The sequence below is a fragment of the Aspergillus welwitschiae genome (genome assembly GCF_003344945.1).
Source record: "Aspergillus welwitschiae strain CBS 139.54b unplaced genomic scaffold BDQ94scaffold_6, whole genome shotgun sequence".
In the NCBI taxonomy this organism is placed as follows: Eukaryota; Fungi; Ascomycota; class Eurotiomycetes; order Eurotiales; family Aspergillaceae; genus Aspergillus; species Aspergillus welwitschiae.
The window spans coordinates 419,212-439,371 of NW_020798700.1; the positions used below are offsets into that span (position 1 = coordinate 419,212).

A 20,160-nucleotide genomic window follows, 5' to 3' on the forward strand; every position below is an offset into this window, starting at 1 on the left:
CCAGAATTTCGAATTGCAAGTGTGCCTCCAAGTCCCTCCGCCGTCCGGTCCTCTGCCTTCCCCCCATCGCTCCGATCAACTGTCTTGGGAGTCTACTTGATCCGTTGGCTCCTATCTTTGACCCCCTTGCCGCCTTTTATTTTCCGACTCTCTGAAGTGGGTTTTCTGCCAAGTGGCAGACCGTCAAAATGGCGATGCGTATGTTGCAATACCCCTCACTCGGCATCAACTATACTAACATTCTTTGGCCTCTTTTGCAGAGCTTGATCTTTCTCAAGGTGGGACCTTTTGCTGCTCCGGACTTGCTTCGTTTTCGATATCTTTCGCTGACCATTACATCAGCTTCTGTAATGAAGGATGAACAGGGCCGGCCATTCATCGTCGTTAGGGAGTACGTTTCGATTTTCGAACCTTTTCAACACAAATTGGACGGTTTTACTCAGGGCAAGTGGCTAATCCGGTTCTACAACACAGTCAAGGAAAGAAGAAGAGACAGCACGGCACGGATGCGGTGAAGTCACACATTGTTGCCGCTAAGACGGTCGCCAGCATCGTCAAGACCTCCCTGGTACGGACCGTCACCGGACTTGCAGAATAAGCAGTATCTTAATGGAGTTATAGGGTCCCCGTGGTCTCGACAAGATCCTGATCTCCCCCGACGGAGATATTACCGTTACAAACGATGGTGCCACTATTCTCGGCCAGGTTTGTCCTACACCATCAGCCGCTACACTAGAGATGTTTCTGACTTGTTGATACTGGAAAGATGGAAATCACGAACAACGTCGCCAAGCTTCTTGTTGAGTTGTCAAAGTCTCAAGATGAGGAAATTGGTGATGGAACCACAGGTGTCGTTGTGTTGGCTGCTGCTATGCTGGAACAGGCGGCCGAACTCATCGATAAGGGCATCCACCCTATCCGGATCGCAGACGGATACGACCAAGCTTGCGAAATTGCCATTGCAGAACTCGATAAGATCAGTGATGAAATCCCCTTCACTAAGGAGGATACTTCGAACCTGCTCAAGGTTGCCAAGACCAGTCTGGGTAGCAAGATGTACGAGGGTTTCTCCTTTTGCCCCTTGGACCCTGCATGCTGACCCTGGAACAGTGTTTCCAAGTCTCACGACCAGTTTGCGAATATCGCTATTGATGCAGTTCTCTCCGTGGCCGACCTCGAGCGCAAGGATGTTGATTTCGAGCTGATCAAGGTTGACGGCAAGGTCGGAGGTGCCCTCGAGGACTCCCTCCTCGTGAAGGGTGTCATTGTCGACAAAGATTTCTCCCACCCTCAGATGCCCGACGAGGTTCGGGATGCCAAATTGGCCATCCTGACCTGCCCATTTGAGCCCCCGAAGCCCAAGACCAAGCACAAGCTCGACATTACGTCAGTTGAGGAGTTCAAGAAGTTGCAAGAGTATGAGCGGGAGAAGTTCACCGAGATGATTCAGAAACTGAAGGACTCTGGCGCCAACCTAGTCATCTGCCAGTGGGGTTTCGACGATGAGGCCAACCACCTTCTGCTTCAGAACAAGCTCCCCGCCGTTCGCTGGGTTGGCGGCCCTGAGATCGAACTGATTGCCATCGCGACGAATGGTCGTATTGTTCCTCGTTTCGAGGATCTGAGCTCGGAGAAACTCGGAACCGCAGGTCGTGTTCGTGAGATGACCTTCGGTACCACTCGGGAGAAGATGCTCGTCATTGAAGATTGCGCCAACAGCCGTGCCGTGACGGTGTTCGTTCGTGGAAGCAACAAGATGGTCAGTTTGAAATATCGGAGGACATGTGCAGGATGCTGACTCTCCTCTAGATCATTGATGAGGCCAAGCGTTCGCTTCACGATGCTCTTTGCGTCGTGCGTAACCTGGTCCGTGACAACCGTGTCGTTTATGGTGGTGGTGCTGCTGAGATTGCCTGCTCCATCGCTGTTGAGGATGCCGCTGTCAAGGTACGTTAATATTTTGAGAATCCGCATCTAGTCGTATGCTAACGTCATATAACAGAGTCCCGGAATTGAACAATACGCCATGCGCGCCTTCGCTGACGCCTTGGACGCCATCCCGATGGCACTTGCTGAGAACTCTGGTCTCAGTCCTATCGAGACCTTGGCTTCGATCAAGTCTCGCCAGGTCAAGGAGAAGAACACCCGTCTTGGTGTTGACTGCATGATGACCGGCAACAACGGTGCGTATAGGGCCTTCCTTGAAACCGCAGGCATCTTTACTAATCAGCCATCGATAGACATGAGAGAGCACTTCGCCATCGACCCCCTGATCGGAAAGCGGCAGCAGCTGTTGCTTGCTACTCAGCTCTGCCGTATGGTTCTTAAGGTGAGTCATCCAACCAGTTTTGCTTTATTTCACCCTGGCAAAGCAGCTAACTCAAACCGAAACAGATCAACAATGTCATCATTGCGGGCGACGAGGATCAGGAATTCTAGATTTCTTCTGTATACAGGTTTTTTTGTTTCGATGGCTAAAAGTGACACAAACACTGGCGTTGCAGTCATGCGGAATCGATGATACTACATATAGTTCTTGCAGGTAATCAATCAGTCTCGGTGATGCTATGGATGACAAACATAGCGGTTACATAGAATCAGTGAAATGACAGAAATGACATTTAATCAGTTTCGGGGTAGATGAATCACATCGAGATGAGAAGCAGGAGAAAGAGATAGCAAAGCCCTGAGAAGAGAAGGGACAAAGAAAGAGAAAAAGGTCGGTCAACTACTAGAAGAAGCGTGGAATAGAAGTAAGATGGAAGTGAATGAATATATAGTAGTATTTGTTGTTAACACTTACCATAGAATATTCTGAACATCACGACTTATAAATCGACAGTATCTTCTAGATAAGTTATATTCAGTCAGGTTTAAAAACTATATCAGCAGGTAATGAGAATAACGGAATAATCTTTCTATATCAGGTGCTACACTTCCATTATAGTAGTATTACTACTATGTAAGCTTAGCATATAGTAACGATATAGTCGTTAACACCAGTCAAGGATCACCTAAGGCTATCAATTAATAATGCTATGTTACTGTACTACAACTGTACTGCAACGGGCGTTACTCTCACTGTGTAATCAGCAATGAAGTTAGATTTACTGACTGACAGATGTCTTGCGCTCAGCTTCTATACTATATCAGAACGATGGAAAGCATTGACATCTATCTCCACCCAGACATCTACAGGCATCAAGCAAGTCATCATATCTCCAAAATCACTCACTTCATACTAGTAGATATCACATGGACTAGTATCATTCCTAACTCCGTATCAAAACTCCCTATCCTCACCCAGTATACCCCAAACCTCCCCCCGCCTCCCGAGGTCGGAAGATATCGCAGCTTTGCATACGATAATCACTTCCTTATCAATCATCTCACATAGTGTACCTAAGAAATAAAATGTGCCTTTTCCGTTTTGCTCAGCCCATTCACAGATAGGAAGTTATCTGGCCAAGAGAGATACCCGGAGCGGAGGGGAAAGGAGGGACCAGATCCGCCCGAGGCGGATAATGCACCATACTGAAGTGCGCGGCCCGCCACCCAGCCGCCCGCCTGTGCCAACCGATGGAACCCTTCAATCAAGATAAGGAAAGAAAGGTAACTTTGAGTTGGAAGTGTATTGCAGATTGGTTGTGAGATCACGAGGAGGTTAAATAGCTGCGTTTGTCCTCATCACCTCGTGTTGGTTGATTCATTCTTCAACTTCGTCTTCTTTGTTATTATACCAATAACTACCATTATATATATCGGTTGCCGTGACTTTACTTCTCATCCTTCAATATATACTAACAGCTTCGGTATACTGTTATCAATATGGGCTCAACCGATGAATCATCGTGGCACCGCCTGAGCGTCGGTATCGTTGGTGGTGGTATTGGTGGTATGGCTGCTGCCATCTCTCTTCGTCGAGCAGGTCACGATGTGACTATCTATGAGCGCCATGATTTCGCGGGCGAGGTTGGAGCGTCGATTTCGTGCGCGGCAAATGGCACTCGCTGGTTACACGAATGGGGGGTCGATGTTGCTAAGGGCGATCCGGTTATTCTGCGCAAGTTGATTAACCGGGACTGGAAGACTGGAGAGCCCGTTAGTGTGTATGATTTGGGGGACTATGAGAAGCGTTGGGGATACGTCTATAATATGTTTCATCGGCAGTATATGCATACTATGTTGAAGGACTGTGCTATGCAGGAGGAAGGCCAGGGAACGCCTGCGAAGCTGAAGGTCAATTTTCAGGTTCGTCGCGACATATGCTACCTTTTCTCTCGGTTATAGGGTCCGATTATATCGTTGGTATGCTAACATTGAGAAATCTTCAGTGCAAAGACATCGACCTAAGTACCGGAGTGATCTCCTTTGCCAACGGGGAGACTGCCCGGCATGACTTGATCGTTGGTGCTGATGGCATCGGCTCAGTTGTCCGTGGTATTATTGGGGTTCATCCTGAAAGAAAGCCTGCAGCCTCCAGCTGTCTGCACGCTAACGTGACTACGGAGGAGGCTGTTCGGCTGGGTCTGGTTGATTACTCAAAGGACAGCGCGCTTGAGTACTGGGGTGGCCAGGAAGGCAAGTGGGATAAGATCGTGCTCTCGCCTTGTAACGGTGGTCGCTTGCTGTCGTACTATTGTTTCTTCCCTCGCGAGATGGGAGACTATGCGAACCACACCTGGGGAGGCGAAGACCGTCCCGTCGAGGAACTACTCGCGCCTTATCCTCATCTCGATCGCCAGGTCCTCTCGCATCTGGGGATTGGCAAGGAAATTAGACCATGGCGTCTCTGGGTGCAGTGAGTACTCAACAAACGTACTCTCACGGTCGCTTGAAATTTGTTTGCGCTAACGGTGGGCAGCCAACCATACCCATATATCACCAGCAGCATGGTCTGTCTTCTCGGTGATGCAGGGCACCCGGTATGTTCTGACCTACAAATTTGAACTCTAAACAGTAAAGACTAACGCATTCCACTGCAGATGATGCCCCATCAGAGTCAGGGTGCCTGCATGGCGATTGAAGACGCTGCAGCCCTGGGCATTATCTTCAGCAGAGCGCACTTCAAGGGCGATGTCGCCGATGCGCTGTCAATCTACCAGGAAGTCCGACTGCCCCGGGCCACCAAGGTTCAGTCCGCTTCGGCAAAAGCAGCATATAACATCAACGAGCGCATTGGTAAGCGAGGTCCATGATGCTGCAGTAGTGAAGATACTGGCGCTGACGTTTTGTCCAGGTTTCTCTAGCAATACCGACACCGCCACCTATAAGGTTGAGGATGAGAAGAAGAAACTGACCATTGAGGAGATGAATGCGTAAGTTTTGCAGCCCATTTGTTTCTTTCCTTGCACCTTTTTCCAGGTCCAGGGTCTGATAGTCAAACCAGATATGATATGCACAGAGATATCGAGGAAGTTGTTGCCACGCGAAGGGGGCTGCCGCACACCAATAAGTTCATCAGAGGGCTACCTGTCGGCCTGAAACTAGGGAATGGGACGGTTGTCGGAGAGCAAGAGCCTAGCTCAATTCAGCCTCGGATCTGAGTACAGCATGCGGCGTGCTAGTGGGGTTTTTTTTTGGCGCAGCATTAGTTTCGCCGATGGAGGCGTTCTTTCTTTTGACATTGTATTGTTTCTAGCGTGATCATGATCTGAGATTGTACTTGAGCAGCTGATAGCATTTATCTACAATGGGTTAGTATGCCACGTACGGAGCAACCTTTCGGGGCCTTCTCGAATGCGTCTTTCACATCACTGGATTGACAGACCATGTGCCCGATCCTGGAAGTAATGAAGTTTTGTTTTTGTTCTGTTATGAAACATCTCACGTATGATATACTATCTTACTGGCTCGAACCATCACGGTGTACAGAGTTCCGATTCGGCGAAGGCTGTGATGGCGCTCCATGGTTGCTATCCAAATGACCTGTGGAATTGATAGGGTCGATTTCGGGCGAAGAGGGCCATGTGCGCTGTGTGTGCTCAGACACGGAGAAATGGATCAGCGGGATGTGGAGACGGGAAAAGGAGACGAACAATGGGCTGACAGCTCAGCATGGGGTTAGTCGGTGATTGTGTGATAAAAGTACGATCGGCAGAAGGCCAGGAGATGACAAAAACATTGGTCGAATGAGCCTTATCAGACCATATTATACCAACATATGAATTGGAGCTATCCATGCGATCTGATAGCGGCAATCAGAATGAGTGGAAATCATTTCCACGAAGGAGGGTGAGAGTGATCTGGTGACGGTCGTCTGATCAGCGGGCGATAATGCAATTGTTATTCGGCTGCCTCGTCAAGACTGAGAGGGGAGCACGACCATCCATTGGCCCGGCGACTACTTTTTGTCATTAGTTGACGACTCAGAAAAGGACAGACGGCATTGCACATCAACATCCACTCAGAGCCCATCGCGGAGGATATGATGGATAGCGCACAGGCGTGGTAAGCCCGATGCAATATGCATTTGCTCAGATGACCAGCAGTGAAACTCTCCCGTAAATAGCAACGTAGCTATGCGTCGCAAGAAGAAGCAAAACCGACTTCTAGACTCGGTCGATCGCGTCTATTCAGCCGTCACGATGCAGCTGATGTTTTACCGAACAAGCCAACTTCTGCGCTTCTTTCCGGGGTCCTTGTTCAGAAGCCGATCCCTCCAATAATTCCGGGTCGCCTACCGTGGTAAATCCTCGAGATCCCTGCACAACGGTAGAAAGCTCTGCTCATACGAGCTTAGGAATAGCCGCCCGACAGGGGTCCATCGTCTACTCATAACGCTGCTTGAGACGACATCATCGTCAAAGGGCTGAAGGATTTGTCTGGTTCTGTCCACCACATCCATCATAACTACTGCTTAAAGCCCCTCTCGCTTTCGCGCTTGGCCTCATCGAGGAGATATTTCCGCGATAGTCGGGCACGTCGTCAGGAGGCGTATAGTCATCGCGAAACCATGGTGTCATTCTTTTCGACATTGGACAACGGAGAAGCCATCTACATCTCATTCTGCCTAGTTCGACGGCGGCATGGGACCAGGAAGGAGCATATCCACCGATTAAGTTGCCGCAGGCCTAGGAACTGTCACTGCAAGTCGGTTGCACATCCTGACACAGTCCTCGTGACAATACTGTCGTTGTTAGAACTGCATTTGCTTTGTTATCGCTCTTCTACTCAAGATGAAAGCACAATTCCCGAGGTCATGGCATAGCATAGTCATGAGGACTTGGCTGAGCAATAGACCGTACGAACCGATGTGCAACCGCGGCTTGCATCTGCAGGTAACGCATCTCGTATGATCCAGTCGTCCAAGCCTTAGAAGGCCGGCATGGTCAGTATGAGAAACGTGAACGTATCCGCAAGGGATTCTCGATCCCCAACGATCAAAGCCAGCTTGTAGTATTCGTCATTCGGTAGAGTCCCAATCAACTGAATGTGGATCTCGGTCAGATACCCCATGACTTTCCACTATTCGGTGTGCGGGAACGGAAGCGCCGAAACTTCCAATTATCTTTTGCTAGAAGCATATCGGATGTTGATGTGGTTACACTCGTCTGGTGCCTCAAGCCGCCTCATCCGACCAGATTGAAGCGGCTGTATGATAGAGCAGGGAGAACCCTTGCGCCTATGACTGGCCAGAGAGAGATGCAGAGGCATTTGATCCTTTCCGGAGAGTATTGTTTTGATTGCTTCTTGTCATAGCATCACTGGATCATATTTAGTATTGCTATCATCAGTACAATATCGCTTCCAGAGGATGATCCATGGCCCCTGTTGACTCACCTTTCCTTCCGATCCATTGCTCAGACATGGGCCATTCGCAGATAATGCGTTCATGTTGCATGTACTGCAGGCTTCCATGAGCTCGATATGGAAATTCCATTCGATCGCGGCCAGGGTGGCATCTTGCATATTGAGAGCTAGATAGGAAGACTAAGATCGTACTCGGAAGGTACCTCGATCTACGATCTGTCACCGCCGTTTATCATGTGATCCGGTGCAGAGAAGAGCATTTCTGTGGTCCTCCGTATTTATGTATGGAAAACATGTCTGGAATAAGCTGCAATAAGGCTAGCCTAGGACGTCGTTGGGCTATGAACAGAACACTCTCTTGGTAGCTTGTGTGTAGCTGCGAACTTGCTGATTCCCCAGCAGATGGCTAGAAAGCCGCTACGTATGTACGCAGTAACCTCTCTAGATTGCTGATCCCGGACAAGGATATGTCCGATAAAAGCGCACAGCCCTGGAGCGAAGTCAAGGATGCACGACTGTGTAGAGCATTGATTCACCGGCCTCGGTTAAAGCGGCGACGTCCCGAAAAAAGAAAGTCCACGCAGCGCCAGGAGACAATGCGCAGCGGTTACCACCCGCCATCACATGGCTGCGAGCATCGACGTGGCCGGTCTCCGTTCGCGCCAAAGTCCACCATGATTCTGTCTCGTGGGACCTGAGCAGAATCCTTCCCCTTTTCTCATGACAGCAACCGACATTCAAGGCGTCAAACGAGGAGCCGTGGCGTGTTTGCAAGGAGATGCCTTACAACACTATCAAGCAATCACCTGTCGCTGCTTCGATGTTGGCAGCGACATCTTGGGCGCCCATAATTTCTATACCGCTACTTCGGACTTGGGCGATTTTAGCATCACACGACTGCAGGAGGTGATCCTAGCATCTGATGATGCTCACCTCTGGTATGTGCCTTTCTTTCTTTGGTCTATCTGTAGCCTTGCTGTATATTGTAACTCGTAACTGGAGTATTTACAGTATTTCACACAATTTGCGTCGGCTCTGTTTTTTTTGTCTTTTTCCATGCACTCTATCCCTTGGTACCTGGCAAAAGTACTACATGAAGTCAGGTACCAGCCATGTGAAGACATACATCTAAACATTCACGAGGATATAGATTCATACCATCAAACTCCGATCCAGACCAACTGGGGCCTTTTTGATTGGTACGTTCGCATTGCCAGTTATACACCTCTGACCCCTGGCTATGCGATCCGATTAGCCCGCTCACACTCGACACCTTATAGACCGGACCAATAGAGATAGTCAACACGGACTAATATCTCTCGCTCTAGTTGAAGAACACTTAGATCTAAGCCAATAGCCTTCGCAACCATCTTTGACATGAAACAAAACCCACAGCAACTGCCGATTAGCTGAGAAACATATCCGAGGTGTAAGTCACATGGATGGGACATGGCGGCTGTCAACCTAACTCTACCGACTCCTTTTGGGGATACCTTATATCGCAAGGTCATGCGACAGCCGGAATCGGTGCCTGATCTGCCTAAACTTGAACCAATCTCTCTTTCGTACGACACGAACTCGAATTTGTCTTTGTTTCAGTTTATCGCAATGAAAGGTGCCAGCCATTAGCTAACACTTACTTGGCCGCCGCCTAAACTCTCTGTTATGAGCGTTCTATCCGATCATACCCACCAGCAGATGATGACGGTTATGGAAGCACGCCCATTTAGCAATGTGACAAGTCTACTTGATGTTCCCAATGTGGGCTCTGAAATTACTGCGGGGAAGGACTGCTATCCCCAGAAACCCCTGATCTAGCTACTGAACCTCATGGGCCCAGCCCGCCAACTGGCCGCATTCATCAGCCACGGACAACATCTATCTATAGCAGAACAACACGGCAACAGTAGTATCATACTACCAACAAATAACAGACAAGTCTCACATCCACAGGGCCTAGAATAATAGATCGACCATAGCAATTCAACACACACCCATGCGTAATGATGACTCCTACCTGTACCCTGCAGCGACCGGACCAGTTACTCTGATAGCTATTAACCCACATCAACGGCGGTATCAGCCAGCGTGTAACAAAGCGCCCTAAATAAGGCAAGGAAGAAGGATACAGCCCTGTCATCTGACACGAGGATTTTTTTCCCTCTCTCATCACCCCGATTGAGGAATATTTTACTAGTAATAATACCTCTTTGCTTCTTGCCTTTCCCCCTCATCTGTTTTCCCCTAGAACCAGGTCTCGGGATTCTGCCATCGTTGCACATACGGAAAAACCAATTTCAACTAGATAACCAGTAGTTAGTCACTTACTGCACATGCACTGATGATTTCTCAACGGACTCCGTACTTACAGTCTGCATGTTAATACTCTAGACCCTACCTGTTCATGTAAGTATGTATGTACTTAGATGGGTACATACATGAGTAGTGGGGGGGGGGGTGGGTGCAACTCACTGCCACTTACTAAGGTGTTTGTGTGTGTTTTTCATCCAAATCGGCGGTGGGTGGGGGTCGATCCCAACCGGACCAGGTATCTGTGAACATGCCTGTTGACCTAAATACCGGAACATGCAGATGCGATGACGATTGTCTACTAGGTAGGTAGGTAGTAGATAGATAGCTTTATTGCCTCATCCTGGTCCTACTTCTTCTTTGAAGATATTATCCTTCCAGAATACTTAATATCAGTCATTTAAATAGAAAGTAGTGATACAATGATAATACATGAAAAGGCCGGAGGTTATATATATCTATCTCAGTAAAAGTGTAGTAGTAGTCTTATTATCGAAAAATATGTAACTTGTTGCATACATACTTACATGACTAATGATCTACTTTTATTTATTGTCTTTAAAACATACATACTTGAATTACGTCCGTCCCTGAATCAAGGAGTAACCAATTACCACTTAACTAACTTCTATTATTCTTCAGCAAGACGGAAGATGCCTGAAGAGGCAACCCGCTCGATGATTCTACTTTCGGGCAATCGAGAAGTTTGCGTGATTTATGTACTAAGTAGTAAATATAGATAAGGCGTGGGTGTTATCTGCTATCCATCCAATGTTCCCATTTCGGGGCAAACATATGCATGGATCATGCTAAGTATCGATTCTACGGCGCACAGAGTGAGTTAGTATCCAAGGATTTGTCTACGGTAAGTGAGCTGGTCGTTGTACTGTCTGTAGCACACTCAGTTACACTGTGTTCCTCGTTTTCGCCTCGGTGGGGGGCGATCAATCCGGGGTAATTCCGTGAACGTGCCTTTCATTCTGCAGATTGAAAGAGTGTGGAAGAGGAAGTTGTGGTGGCGAGGTAGATAGGTAGGTGGATAAATCCTTGGTTTCCTTGCAGGGTTGGAGGAGAGCTTAAGACAGATAGAGGAATAGAAGGATAGCTTACGTGTCCAGGTAGGAGAGATAGAAGGGAGGGATTTTTGATGGCTGGTGATGAGGAAGAGGGAAGGAGGAGGTCCAAGTCCTGGCCCCGTGTTCCAGTCCAACAGGGCTGCTGCTGCTGCTCATTCTTCGACGGGTGAGTTTAAAGCTATGTTTTATATTGGTTTTATCGCGTGTTAAGGATTGGAGGAAGGGAGGGGGCATAGAGTATGGAAGAGGGAAGAAAAGAAAGAAAGGGCAAAATCAATTTTACCGCAATAGGCTTCCCGGAGCACTCAGTCAATCAATGATGTGGGTAGTCATGATTTGTTTTTCTTTTCCTGTTCCTCAGATCCTTGAAATGCGATCCGCGCTATAACCCTTGCATTTACGTGGAGAACCTACCATTCCCCTGGGGGTCAAAGCGAGCGAGAGCTGCAAATTTGCATGATCTGGTAGCCGCTAAGCTGGGTTCCCGAACAAAGGTCGGATTCTGAATCGGTCTATTTGCTAACCAGTTCCTGGTAGATTGGCCTTTCCTGGGTTACATGACAAGAATCCTTCATGGGGTTTGGCTGGTCCGGGGGATGCGGCCCGGGAAATATGGAATGTGACTTGTGTTCAGGAGAAAACGGTGGTGGTACGTACCACGTCGGTTCCCCATCGTGTGGCATTCGACGGGAAGGCAGGAAAAAGCAATGAAAGATAGTGAGGGAAGGGAAGAACATTGAAGGAAAAGAGACCGTATGTCTATACTGGGCTTTGTGCTCCGTAGCAACCCATACATCAATGCTGGCCGGCTCAATGAGTGGTGTTACCCGGGGCTGCCCTGTGTTCCCGGGTCGTTATCCCTTCCAAGTGCATATCCCGGGAGTCGATATCCGTGCGCAATCCAAGCTTTAAGCTATGCATAAAGAATTCAAGGGCCGGAGAAAGTTTGGAGATCGTCTCAAAATAAGGCTAGATTTCAGGAGGCAATATCATCTCAATATGAGGCAATATCCACCCTGGTGAAACGGTTTACATATGGATTCGTGACCCCTGGGGGGTTATGAGTGGTATCAACAACATTCTCGGAAGTTTTGGCGACCGTAAGAAGCTCCCAAAATCGTAAGCTTTATTCATAAGATGGACAACGTCGATGGTTAGTCCACTACTACTCCAGGGTGGATGTCTGATTGTCTGGCACCAGCCACAGCAACATACCGTAGATCATGTCGTGCAAGATCCAGACGGTTCTATGATCTACAGTGCCGTTCTCAGTAGAGTTGAGGCCACTGTGTTCCTGGCTGACGCCCTACTTCCCCCAGTCCCAAAGAAGGAATGGCAGACTACCTATAGAGGAAATAGGCAATAGGCGTTGTGTTAACACAACAGCATCGCCGTCCCTGTTGTTCCTAGCCTGCGCGTCCTGTCGGATATCTGTGGTGGTGACTAAAGGTCGGGCGGGAGTACTCCGTAAGACACCGACGGCACCTGCTGTTTATCATTCTTTGTCTGCAAGCTGCAGTTGATGCATGGTGCCTTATCCGGTGCTTCTAAGCCGCTGTTTGACGTGATGCAGCTGCGTCCAGTAGCATCCTTCCATCCCCGTTGGCTACTAGTCAGCAATCGATCATGGTGTGTCGGCTCTTTCGCAGGTCAGAAGAGCAGTCGACAATGATGGGGCCGAGTAAAGGCCGTACGGGCGATACTGTTTCTATACGGTTCAATTCTGTGTGTGTGTGTTTGTAAACGAGTCGACTCGGTGTATCAATTCGATTGAGCATTGATGTTGGTAGAGACAGATGGATAGACATGGAATCCCCTTCAGCCGCGACCAGTGGCGCATTAATGCCGCGGGACAACCCCACATCATGTGACGGGGAGCGGTCTTGTGACTGGGGGGTGGGCTTTGCCACTGCGGGTTTGTTTGGTTTTGCCCCCACGTTAAAGGGGGCGCGCGGGAGATGAGGTAACATCAGTCCTCTTTCACTGTTGTAGCTAGCTAGCTAGCTAGCTGTGTTTTGTACAGTGTGCAGGCATCTACGCCACGGAGCAATGGTCGCCTCTGCCTGTTCTACCAGCAAGGTAGGCATTCTGATGTTGCCGTTGGTCCTCGGCAACTTTCTCGTCGGCATGGACGTCAGCTCCCTCGATCAAATGTGGATTGCTTTTTCTTGCCTTCCACTGGTGTACCCTCGGGAGTCCCTCGGAAGTCCTCATATGTTGACGGATTCTCCCGAACATTTGAGGTCATCTCGAACAATGACAGCCAATTGTCGATGAACAGTTGCTTGATTGCCCCAGAATTTGTAAAGCCCTTTTCCTACATAGGGAATCATGAGATAGCGTGCTCCAACCATGGTATAATTTCGTATCTCGTACATCATCATCATCATCATCATCCGGAGAGATTACCTGGATATGATCAACAACGCGGAGAGTATATTGGAGCATTTCCCATCCCATCGTTAGGGAATGACTGAACTCTCCCATAAGCTTAACCGGCCAATGTACCCAGATAAGAACGTAGCTCCGTAGGATTCTGGAAGAAAGAAGGGCGTCATCCATGGAATTCCCTCTTTCTTCATGGCACACACCTGCAAGAGGTACGCCTGATGAATCGGGGTGTGATCGAGTGGGCTAGGGCGCAGCTACGTGGCTCCCTCTAGAAGCATTGCTGTGGAACGATTCCATGCATGAAAGATGGCAGCTGAGCACTTGGATCATTGAAAGCGGAGGTGTCCGCCCCCCAGCTGCAAGCGAAGCGAATAAGCTCACCGTGTTGGCGGGTTTCCCTGATTCCCACCTGCCAACAGAGCTATGGTGCCTAGGAGATAATGCTGCTCTGGGTTATTGTCTGCATTGAATATGCAAGAAAGACGGATGTGGGCTCAATTATTAGCTATTGAGCTTTACTTTTTACTATTTACTTGCGCTCGCAAATGCCGATCCTGACTTAGTAGTTAACTATCACTGTCTAATTAATAGCGCCTGCCTAGTCTTGGTAAGAGTTTATATCATTGCGGGGTTTACCTGGACCATCCGTCCCCCAATATTAACTCTCTTCCCTAACAAAGGAGAGAGCGTATAGTAGTATCTTCCCCATGCTACGGGGCATTCCGTAGAGCGTTTACTACTATCCGGCAATGCGATCGACTTTTTAACCAGCAAGTGACCACAATGTGAACCGCCTTGCAGATCGTTCAACGTCGCTAACTACTAATTCGACAGGGCCCTGTGAGGCTTGGTAACTCCCTTTGGGCCCCAATAAGCCGGCGTGGTCACGACCCCTCCACATCCAGCCCCTTGAGCTTTTGCTTTGTGCCTTCTTCTAATTTATTTTTTCCTTCCGTAATTCATACATCGGAGAAAATTTGGAGATGGTTTGGTGAAGATGGAAAAACAATCTACACCAACGGGAAGCCCGCCTTGGTGAAGCAATTACTACTATGCAAGCAGATGACGGGCTTTTACTCCGAAGATGAAACAGCAACTTTCCAATTTACAACTCATCTATCAGGTGTTCGGGGGGACCTGGACCTGGACCTTTGACGTGGAACATCACATGATTGTAAAACGTGGGCTGACGGCTTGGGAACTGGCACTGGCTGTCAGTTTCCAAAAGGGCAGTGGTGATGGTGAATCGGGCGGATCTTCTGAATCCTAGTTCCCCGAACCACTCACCCGGGGATCCGCGATGAAGGATCAAGTGTGGCGTTTTAGTCTATTATTGATACTGTTATTATTCGCAACGGGGCGTTTGGGAAGTTTTTGCAAGGCCCCGTGACAGGAAAAAAAAGGGGGTGGAGGAGGGTGGGAAGGGCTAAACCGTACAGGCGGGTAATCAACCCAAGTATCTACTCCTTGTGAACGATTGTATCATACGTGTTGTATGTAGTATCTCCCTCATTCTTTTTTCATTTTTTCAGATTTCACTTGGGGGATATACTACTGATACCTACCGTTTCCCGCGAATATGGCATCACAAGTACTTAATGACAGCTGGCAGGATTTTCACCTTGTGACTACGGATGGGGTGAGGAATGAGCGACCACGAATACTCTGTCGTTAGGTCACTCAAATTAGGTATACCAGTCTCCTGAGAGCGGTATTTGAAAGGGATACATTGTCATTGGACATTTTCACTTTGAAAATCTCAAATCAAAAGTGCTTTTGAGGTATCGTGGCTTGGAGAGTAAAAGGGCGTTAAAACTCGCGATCCAGGGTACATACATAACTGGTGCAGACTTCGGAGGGCGCATTGAACTGATAAGAGGGAGAACTATGTTGGTGTGAGATGATCATCCAGATCGGAAACGCTGCGCTCTTTCCCCGGTATGCGACTCCGCCTGGGGCATTTTGCGAAGGTACATACCACCGCCGGCTAATAAGAAACAGTAAGGAAGATCAGTGCTCAGGCCATTTCAGCCGGGATGATTGAACCATCCACGTCGACATATCATATGGATGTAGAAAGTGAGAGTTCGAGCCGACACGCTTGAGCCTAAAAGGGGATCAGGGTCAATAAGATGGGGATGAGGTCAAGTGCCGGAATGCCCGGTTTCAGAACTAAGTCGGGTAGTGTGTGTAAGATGTTGATGTCCAAGAGGCCGGGTAACAGGAACGTGGCTTGGGGGAGGTGCCCAGAATGTAGACGGTAAAGCCTAGGGTTCTCTTAGTCACATTTGGATAACAAGAATCTGCCCGAAACTAAGCATGTCCGTGACGAAAGCAGTTGAACTGAATCGAGGAATAAGTCGCTAGTCAGCAGGACATAATAATCATAGCCCAGCGGTGGGTGGTGGTGAAGTGTCAAATGCCCCTGAGGAGGCGAGGGATTAGGCACGGTGCCTAAAAATGACACTGAATGAATGGATCTGGATGATGGGTACAATGATGGAAGTGGCTATCATCATTAGGTCTTCAATAGTAGTGATCATTAACCCGATTCCTACAGTATACCAGCCCTGGCGACTTGACAAGTGCGGAGTGATATCAGCAGCACTTCGCCTCGGCCAATCGTTCGGGACCCATTTTTGAGAAGTCAAGTGACCCGATCGATTGACTGGTGAACTGTTAAAGATGCCTTGCCCTTAGTCAGCCGAGGCGATGGTCACAGGACGGGTTGATCTTTGTTTGAATGTTTGTCTAGAACGATCCCCTGTGGCCTTTTTCTTCCCTTCCCCCCTGTTGTTGTTGTTGTTGTTGTTGTTGTTGTCATTACTGGGGCTATTCTCCAGGGGCTTTTGCTTTGTCGGTGATGCATACATAATGCTGCCGGTCCGAGATGAAGCGAGAGCCAGGGTGAATCAAGGCATCAGGTCACAAAAACCTTGAGGCTTTTTGAGTGATCCATTTTGGGGGAAGTTTGTCCATACCTGGACGGTATTAGTATGTATCTATCCAGATCCAGGGTCAAGCTTCATCTGGTTGCAGTGCTGGCTGGGGGGGGGGGGAACGCATTCACCGATGTATAGCTGGCCCTACTGGGTTTAGTAGAAGTACCTGCCTTACTACGGAGCACTTCAACTAGTAGTAATTGTTTTTCAATACCAGCTTCGTACTTTGTTCCAATGTGGGACTCCGGAAACAGACCGATGGTAATATTACCGGTGTTATAACCATGTATGAAATACCAGTAGACCCACGGGGGTACTCCGGATGTACCATTACCAAAGGGGAAATTTCAATTTCAGAAAAATCAAAAATTCGGAAAAAGAAAAAGAGGAAAAAAAAAAAGAACGCAAATAATCCCAAGATTAATCACACATCCGGGACCACGGATGGGGAGGAGGCGCGGCTAGGAGCCCATCCTTGTACTTACCGCCATCCCCCATGGCTGGTCAACCACAGTACCTCTCCCTCGGTACGTACCCCCATCGGACTTTTCTGTGGCCACCGTCAAATTCCCATTTTCTGCCTTTTTTTTTTTTTCCCTTTTTTCCCCTTGTACTGAACCCGTTACCAGTTCATACCGGACGCTCTCTCATCCACCCTCCCTCCCTCTTCCCCCCAATTCTCCACCGACCCGTCCGTTAACTATCTTGCCTTTTCCTCTTTTCTTCGTCCGCTCCACCAGCCAGACTAAGGTTCTCCTCCCCCATATTCCCCTTCGATTTTTTCCCTTCCTTCTTTCCTCCTTCACTCATTCCTCTCGCCCATCACCCTCAATCCTCACCCCCACGTCCATCTCCGACCTCCCTGAACCGGCCATATCTACATACTTCGCGCCAGGACGCCTGAACCTTCGTTCAAATTTCACCCACCCCGACCGTTTGTCGTTTTCGGTCGTGTCTCTCTTGGATAGGTAGTACTGGAAGTGTGAAGGATCCGCTTACGGAACCGGCTTCGATCAATCGACCTACCCCGGATCGATCTCTGTTGCGCCATACCACACTCCATCTCGCACAGCAATTGTTGAACTCGACACTTGCTGCACTTGACGGGCAGCTTGGGCGCCACTTTCAATTCAATCGACTTTCTGCAGCACGCTGCAGAACCCAAACTTGGAGGCGTTACTCTCAGTAACCTTGGAGGATCGAAGAGGTCTATCTCGCAATTTCTCGCGCCGAACGACCACGCTTGGGGGAGACGGCGACCCCGAAACTACACTCCTACGGGGAAGAAAAGAATCGTTTGAGGAAATTCAGCATCTTCGGAATTGTGGCGTCGTTAGAATGGCTTCGCGTTTTTCAACCCCCGTTCTGACGGTGGATACGGCCAAGATCCATAAGGTCGATACAGCCAATGCGCAAAGCCTGCATGGCATGTGGATGGGTAAGTGCATCGTGTACCGTTGCAGGTATCAGTCGCGTCTGGTGGCTGACAATTGATCTCGGAATTTAGTCTTCTCGAAATGTGCCGACTATATGGAGGAAGGCCGACGTCTGGAAAACCTGAGCTGGCGACTCTGGACACGTGAGACCTTCTGTGTGGAGCCGGAGACCTCCAGCACTACCTCGGTTTTGCCACTCCTTCGTTCCGAAGCTGGAGATTTGCCAGAACTTTCTGCGAGTGTTGAATCGGCGGCATCCGAGCAGGCAGAGCGGATAGAACATCACATTAAACGCCCGAAGTGCTTGGACTACAAGCCGGCGGTGGTGCGTGAGGATTCGATGGCCAGCCTTGCCCGCGGAAAGGAGAAGCATATTACATCTCTAGGTTTGGAGCGGATGGTGCTTAACATCAAAGAGAAGAAAAACCTTGAACCCATCTCTACCGTCATGTCGACAGTCGAGCCCCCTGTCGTCGATATTACACCGCGCCCGTCGACACCTACTCCCGCCACCCCTCCTTCTGTCTCTACGGCGAGGCGGACGCCAACCCCGCCCCCGTACCCTCTGAGCCAACAACCAAACCAGTCTACTGAGTCTTGCTCGACTACTGCGCCCGAAGGCAATGACAGCGATAACAATGGCAATGCTGCCGGGTCTGACACTAGTGTTTCTTCGTCCGGCATCCTTACCCGATCCGAATTGATCAAGTCGCCAAGCATCGTCCGCGGATTCTCTCCCTCTGTCATCTCCTCGTCATACCGGTCGCAACCTAGATTGGCTGCCGAACCTGGTCCGGCCAAGCCTCCAGCACAGCTTAAGCCCACTCCCTTCAAGAAGAAGGGCGGCATGTTCACTCTTGGAGGCTCGTCGGGTGATGACGATGAAAGCAGCTTCGAGGATCGCATGGCACTGCAAGGGCCGCATCGCAGTTCTCTTTCTGATGAACTGAGTAAGCCTTCGGCAAATGGCCAGGATCTCAGGAAAAAGGTGGCTTCATTCAGGGATCAGAACGAAATTATCAAGCCTATTCGGGAACGTGCTATGGATAATGAGGATGCCGTCGAGACTGACGACGAAGTTTCTGAGAGTGCTATTGAGGACTCGGACTCTGACTGGGAAGACTCGATTACAGAGAGTGGCCGATCCAGTGTTGAGGAGAAGGAACTCTTCCAACGTGTGGATTCCCGGCCCAACCTTGTTTCGCGTCGCTCCCTTCTCACCATGATGATGCATCAGCCTACTAAGATGGGCGCTCCGACCCGGTCTAGTCCAGCCCTACAACGCTCGCGTCTTACTTCACCTAATGGTCCTTCGATCCCTGCATCACCGCCTGAGGATGATGACGAGAACTTGACGATGCGCGGTCCCGACGTCCCTCGCTCAAAGCCGATCATCATGAAGCCCACCCCGCAGTCTGTTGCTCACTCCCCACGGACAACTCGTCGCAACATGCTTGCTACCGAACTGACCGAGTCTCTCCGCCGACACTTGCTGTGGGAACGTCAACAGAAGAGTGCGACTGCCAACGCATTCCTCAAGCGCAGACATACGGCGCATGATATGGCCAATCTACAAGAATACCCTGGACCGAAGGGGTCTAAGGGACAGCCAGCCGGCCAGGCCGGTGGCGCTGCAACCAAGGCTACCAGTCAGGGTAAGGACAAGACCGGATCCTTTACTCACTACACCGACTTTGGACCTTGGGAATACCATGTGAAGGGGTGGTGAAGCCCTTGACAGATTCATCGACACGTCTTCGCCTTTCATTATCTGTGTCAAAGCATATCCTTTCTTCTGGATCGGTAATGTTTGTTGACTATGATACCCGATACTCGAACGGCTACTTCCTTGTTTCCTCGATTCTTTTCTTTTCCAAAACATGTAAAGACCGCCGACTGATTATCATCCTTGTGACACGTACCATCACGACTGCATTGCATATTGGCGCACCTAGGGATCATACGGCTGTTATATCCGACCTAATGCGTTTCGGGTCATTGTTTTGCTTTTTTTCTTTTTTCTTTTCCTTTCATCTTACCCCATCTTTCAACATTGCATTGTGAGGCTGTCTGCTGTCATTATATATGGGCCACCGGAGGGACAACGCCTTTTATTACATCCTTAATTTCACATGTACAGATGAAACTTCCTCTTTGGCGATGCATGGTCGGATACGGTCTTCATTGTCTCTTTTTTTTCTTTCTCTTTTTTTCACTTCTTACTATGGGTGGACATACTGAAAAGAAAAGAGG

The 20,160-nt window shown here is 49.1% G+C and overlaps 9 protein-coding genes across 9 annotated transcripts; 5 read left to right on the plus strand and 4 right to left on the minus strand.

The window, feature by feature from the left end:
* Positions 1–26: 26 nt before the first annotated feature.
* BDQ94DRAFT_138053 (chaperonin-containing T-complex subunit CCT5) lies at positions 27–2,820 on the plus strand. Its single transcript, XM_026765174.1, has 11 exons — positions 27–198; positions 261–278; positions 343–391; positions 475–568; positions 622–705; positions 767–1,056; positions 1,111–1,759; positions 1,810–1,947; positions 2,003–2,183; positions 2,241–2,329; positions 2,395–2,820. The coding sequence occupies exons 1-11, from the start codon at positions 189–191 to the stop codon at positions 2,437–2,439; spliced, it is 1,647 nt and encodes a 548-aa protein (XP_026629593.1). The 5' UTR covers positions 27–188; the 3' UTR covers positions 2,440–2,820.
* A 115-nt stretch (positions 2,821–2,935) lies between these two features.
* On the plus strand, positions 2,936–3,562 carry BDQ94DRAFT_138056 (uncharacterized protein). The gene has a single exon (XM_026765175.1). The coding sequence runs from the start codon at positions 3,122–3,124 to the stop codon at positions 3,395–3,397; it is 276 nt and encodes a 91-aa protein (XP_026629594.1). The 5' UTR covers positions 2,936–3,121; the 3' UTR covers positions 3,398–3,562.
* A 266-nt stretch (positions 3,563–3,828) lies between these two features.
* BDQ94DRAFT_167458 (FAD-dependent oxidoreductase) lies at positions 3,829–5,546 on the plus strand (the record flags this gene model as incomplete). Its single annotated transcript, XM_026770814.1, has 6 exons — positions 3,829–4,251; positions 4,335–4,801; positions 4,865–4,925; positions 4,986–5,181; positions 5,240–5,318; positions 5,390–5,546. 6 exons carry the CDS (start codon positions 3,829–3,831, stop codon positions 5,544–5,546), a joined length of 1,383 nt encoding a protein of 460 aa, XP_026629595.1.
* Positions 5,547–7,314: 1,768 nt separating this feature from the next.
* On the minus strand, positions 7,315–7,911 carry BDQ94DRAFT_167459 (uncharacterized protein; the record flags this gene model as incomplete). Its single annotated transcript, XM_026770815.1, has 2 exons — positions 7,315–7,428; positions 7,783–7,911. The coding sequence occupies 2 exons, from the start codon at positions 7,909–7,911 to the stop codon at positions 7,315–7,317; spliced, it is 243 nt and encodes an 80-aa protein (XP_026629596.1).
* A 464-nt stretch (positions 7,912–8,375) lies between these two features.
* BDQ94DRAFT_138063 (uncharacterized protein) lies at positions 8,376–8,755 on the plus strand. Its single transcript, XM_026765176.1, has one exon. The coding sequence runs from the start codon at positions 8,473–8,475 to the stop codon at positions 8,746–8,748; it is 276 nt and encodes a 91-aa protein (XP_026629597.1). The 5' UTR covers positions 8,376–8,472; the 3' UTR covers positions 8,749–8,755.
* A 185-nt stretch (positions 8,756–8,940) lies between these two features.
* BDQ94DRAFT_138064 (uncharacterized protein) lies at positions 8,941–9,867 on the minus strand. Its single transcript, XM_026765177.1, has one exon. The coding sequence runs from the start codon at positions 9,261–9,263 to the stop codon at positions 9,027–9,029; it is 237 nt and encodes a 78-aa protein (XP_026629598.1). The 5' UTR covers positions 9,264–9,867; the 3' UTR covers positions 8,941–9,026.
* Positions 9,868–10,838: 971 nt separating this feature from the next.
* On the minus strand, positions 10,839–11,511 carry BDQ94DRAFT_114854 (uncharacterized protein). The gene is made up of 2 exons (XM_026763640.1): positions 11,173–11,511; positions 10,839–10,884 (listed from the first exon to the last, which is right to left on the minus strand). The coding sequence occupies exons 1-2, from the start codon at positions 11,370–11,372 to the stop codon at positions 10,872–10,874; spliced, it is 213 nt and encodes a 70-aa protein (XP_026629599.1). The 5' UTR covers positions 11,373–11,511; the 3' UTR covers positions 10,839–10,871.
* A 1,734-nt stretch (positions 11,512–13,245) lies between these two features.
* BDQ94DRAFT_114851 (uncharacterized protein) lies at positions 13,246–13,848 on the minus strand. The gene has a single exon (XM_026763639.1). The coding sequence runs from the start codon at positions 13,698–13,700 to the stop codon at positions 13,383–13,385; it is 318 nt and encodes a 105-aa protein (XP_026629600.1). The 5' UTR covers positions 13,701–13,848; the 3' UTR covers positions 13,246–13,382.
* Positions 13,849–17,626: 3,778 nt separating this feature from the next.
* BDQ94DRAFT_114937 (uncharacterized protein) lies at positions 17,627–19,660 on the plus strand. The gene is made up of 2 exons (XM_026763642.1): positions 17,627–17,909; positions 17,979–19,660. Exons 1-2 carry the CDS (start codon positions 17,810–17,812, stop codon positions 19,634–19,636), a joined length of 1,758 nt encoding a protein of 585 aa, XP_026629601.1. The 5' UTR covers positions 17,627–17,809; the 3' UTR covers positions 19,637–19,660.
* Positions 19,661–20,160: the final 500 nt, after the last annotated feature.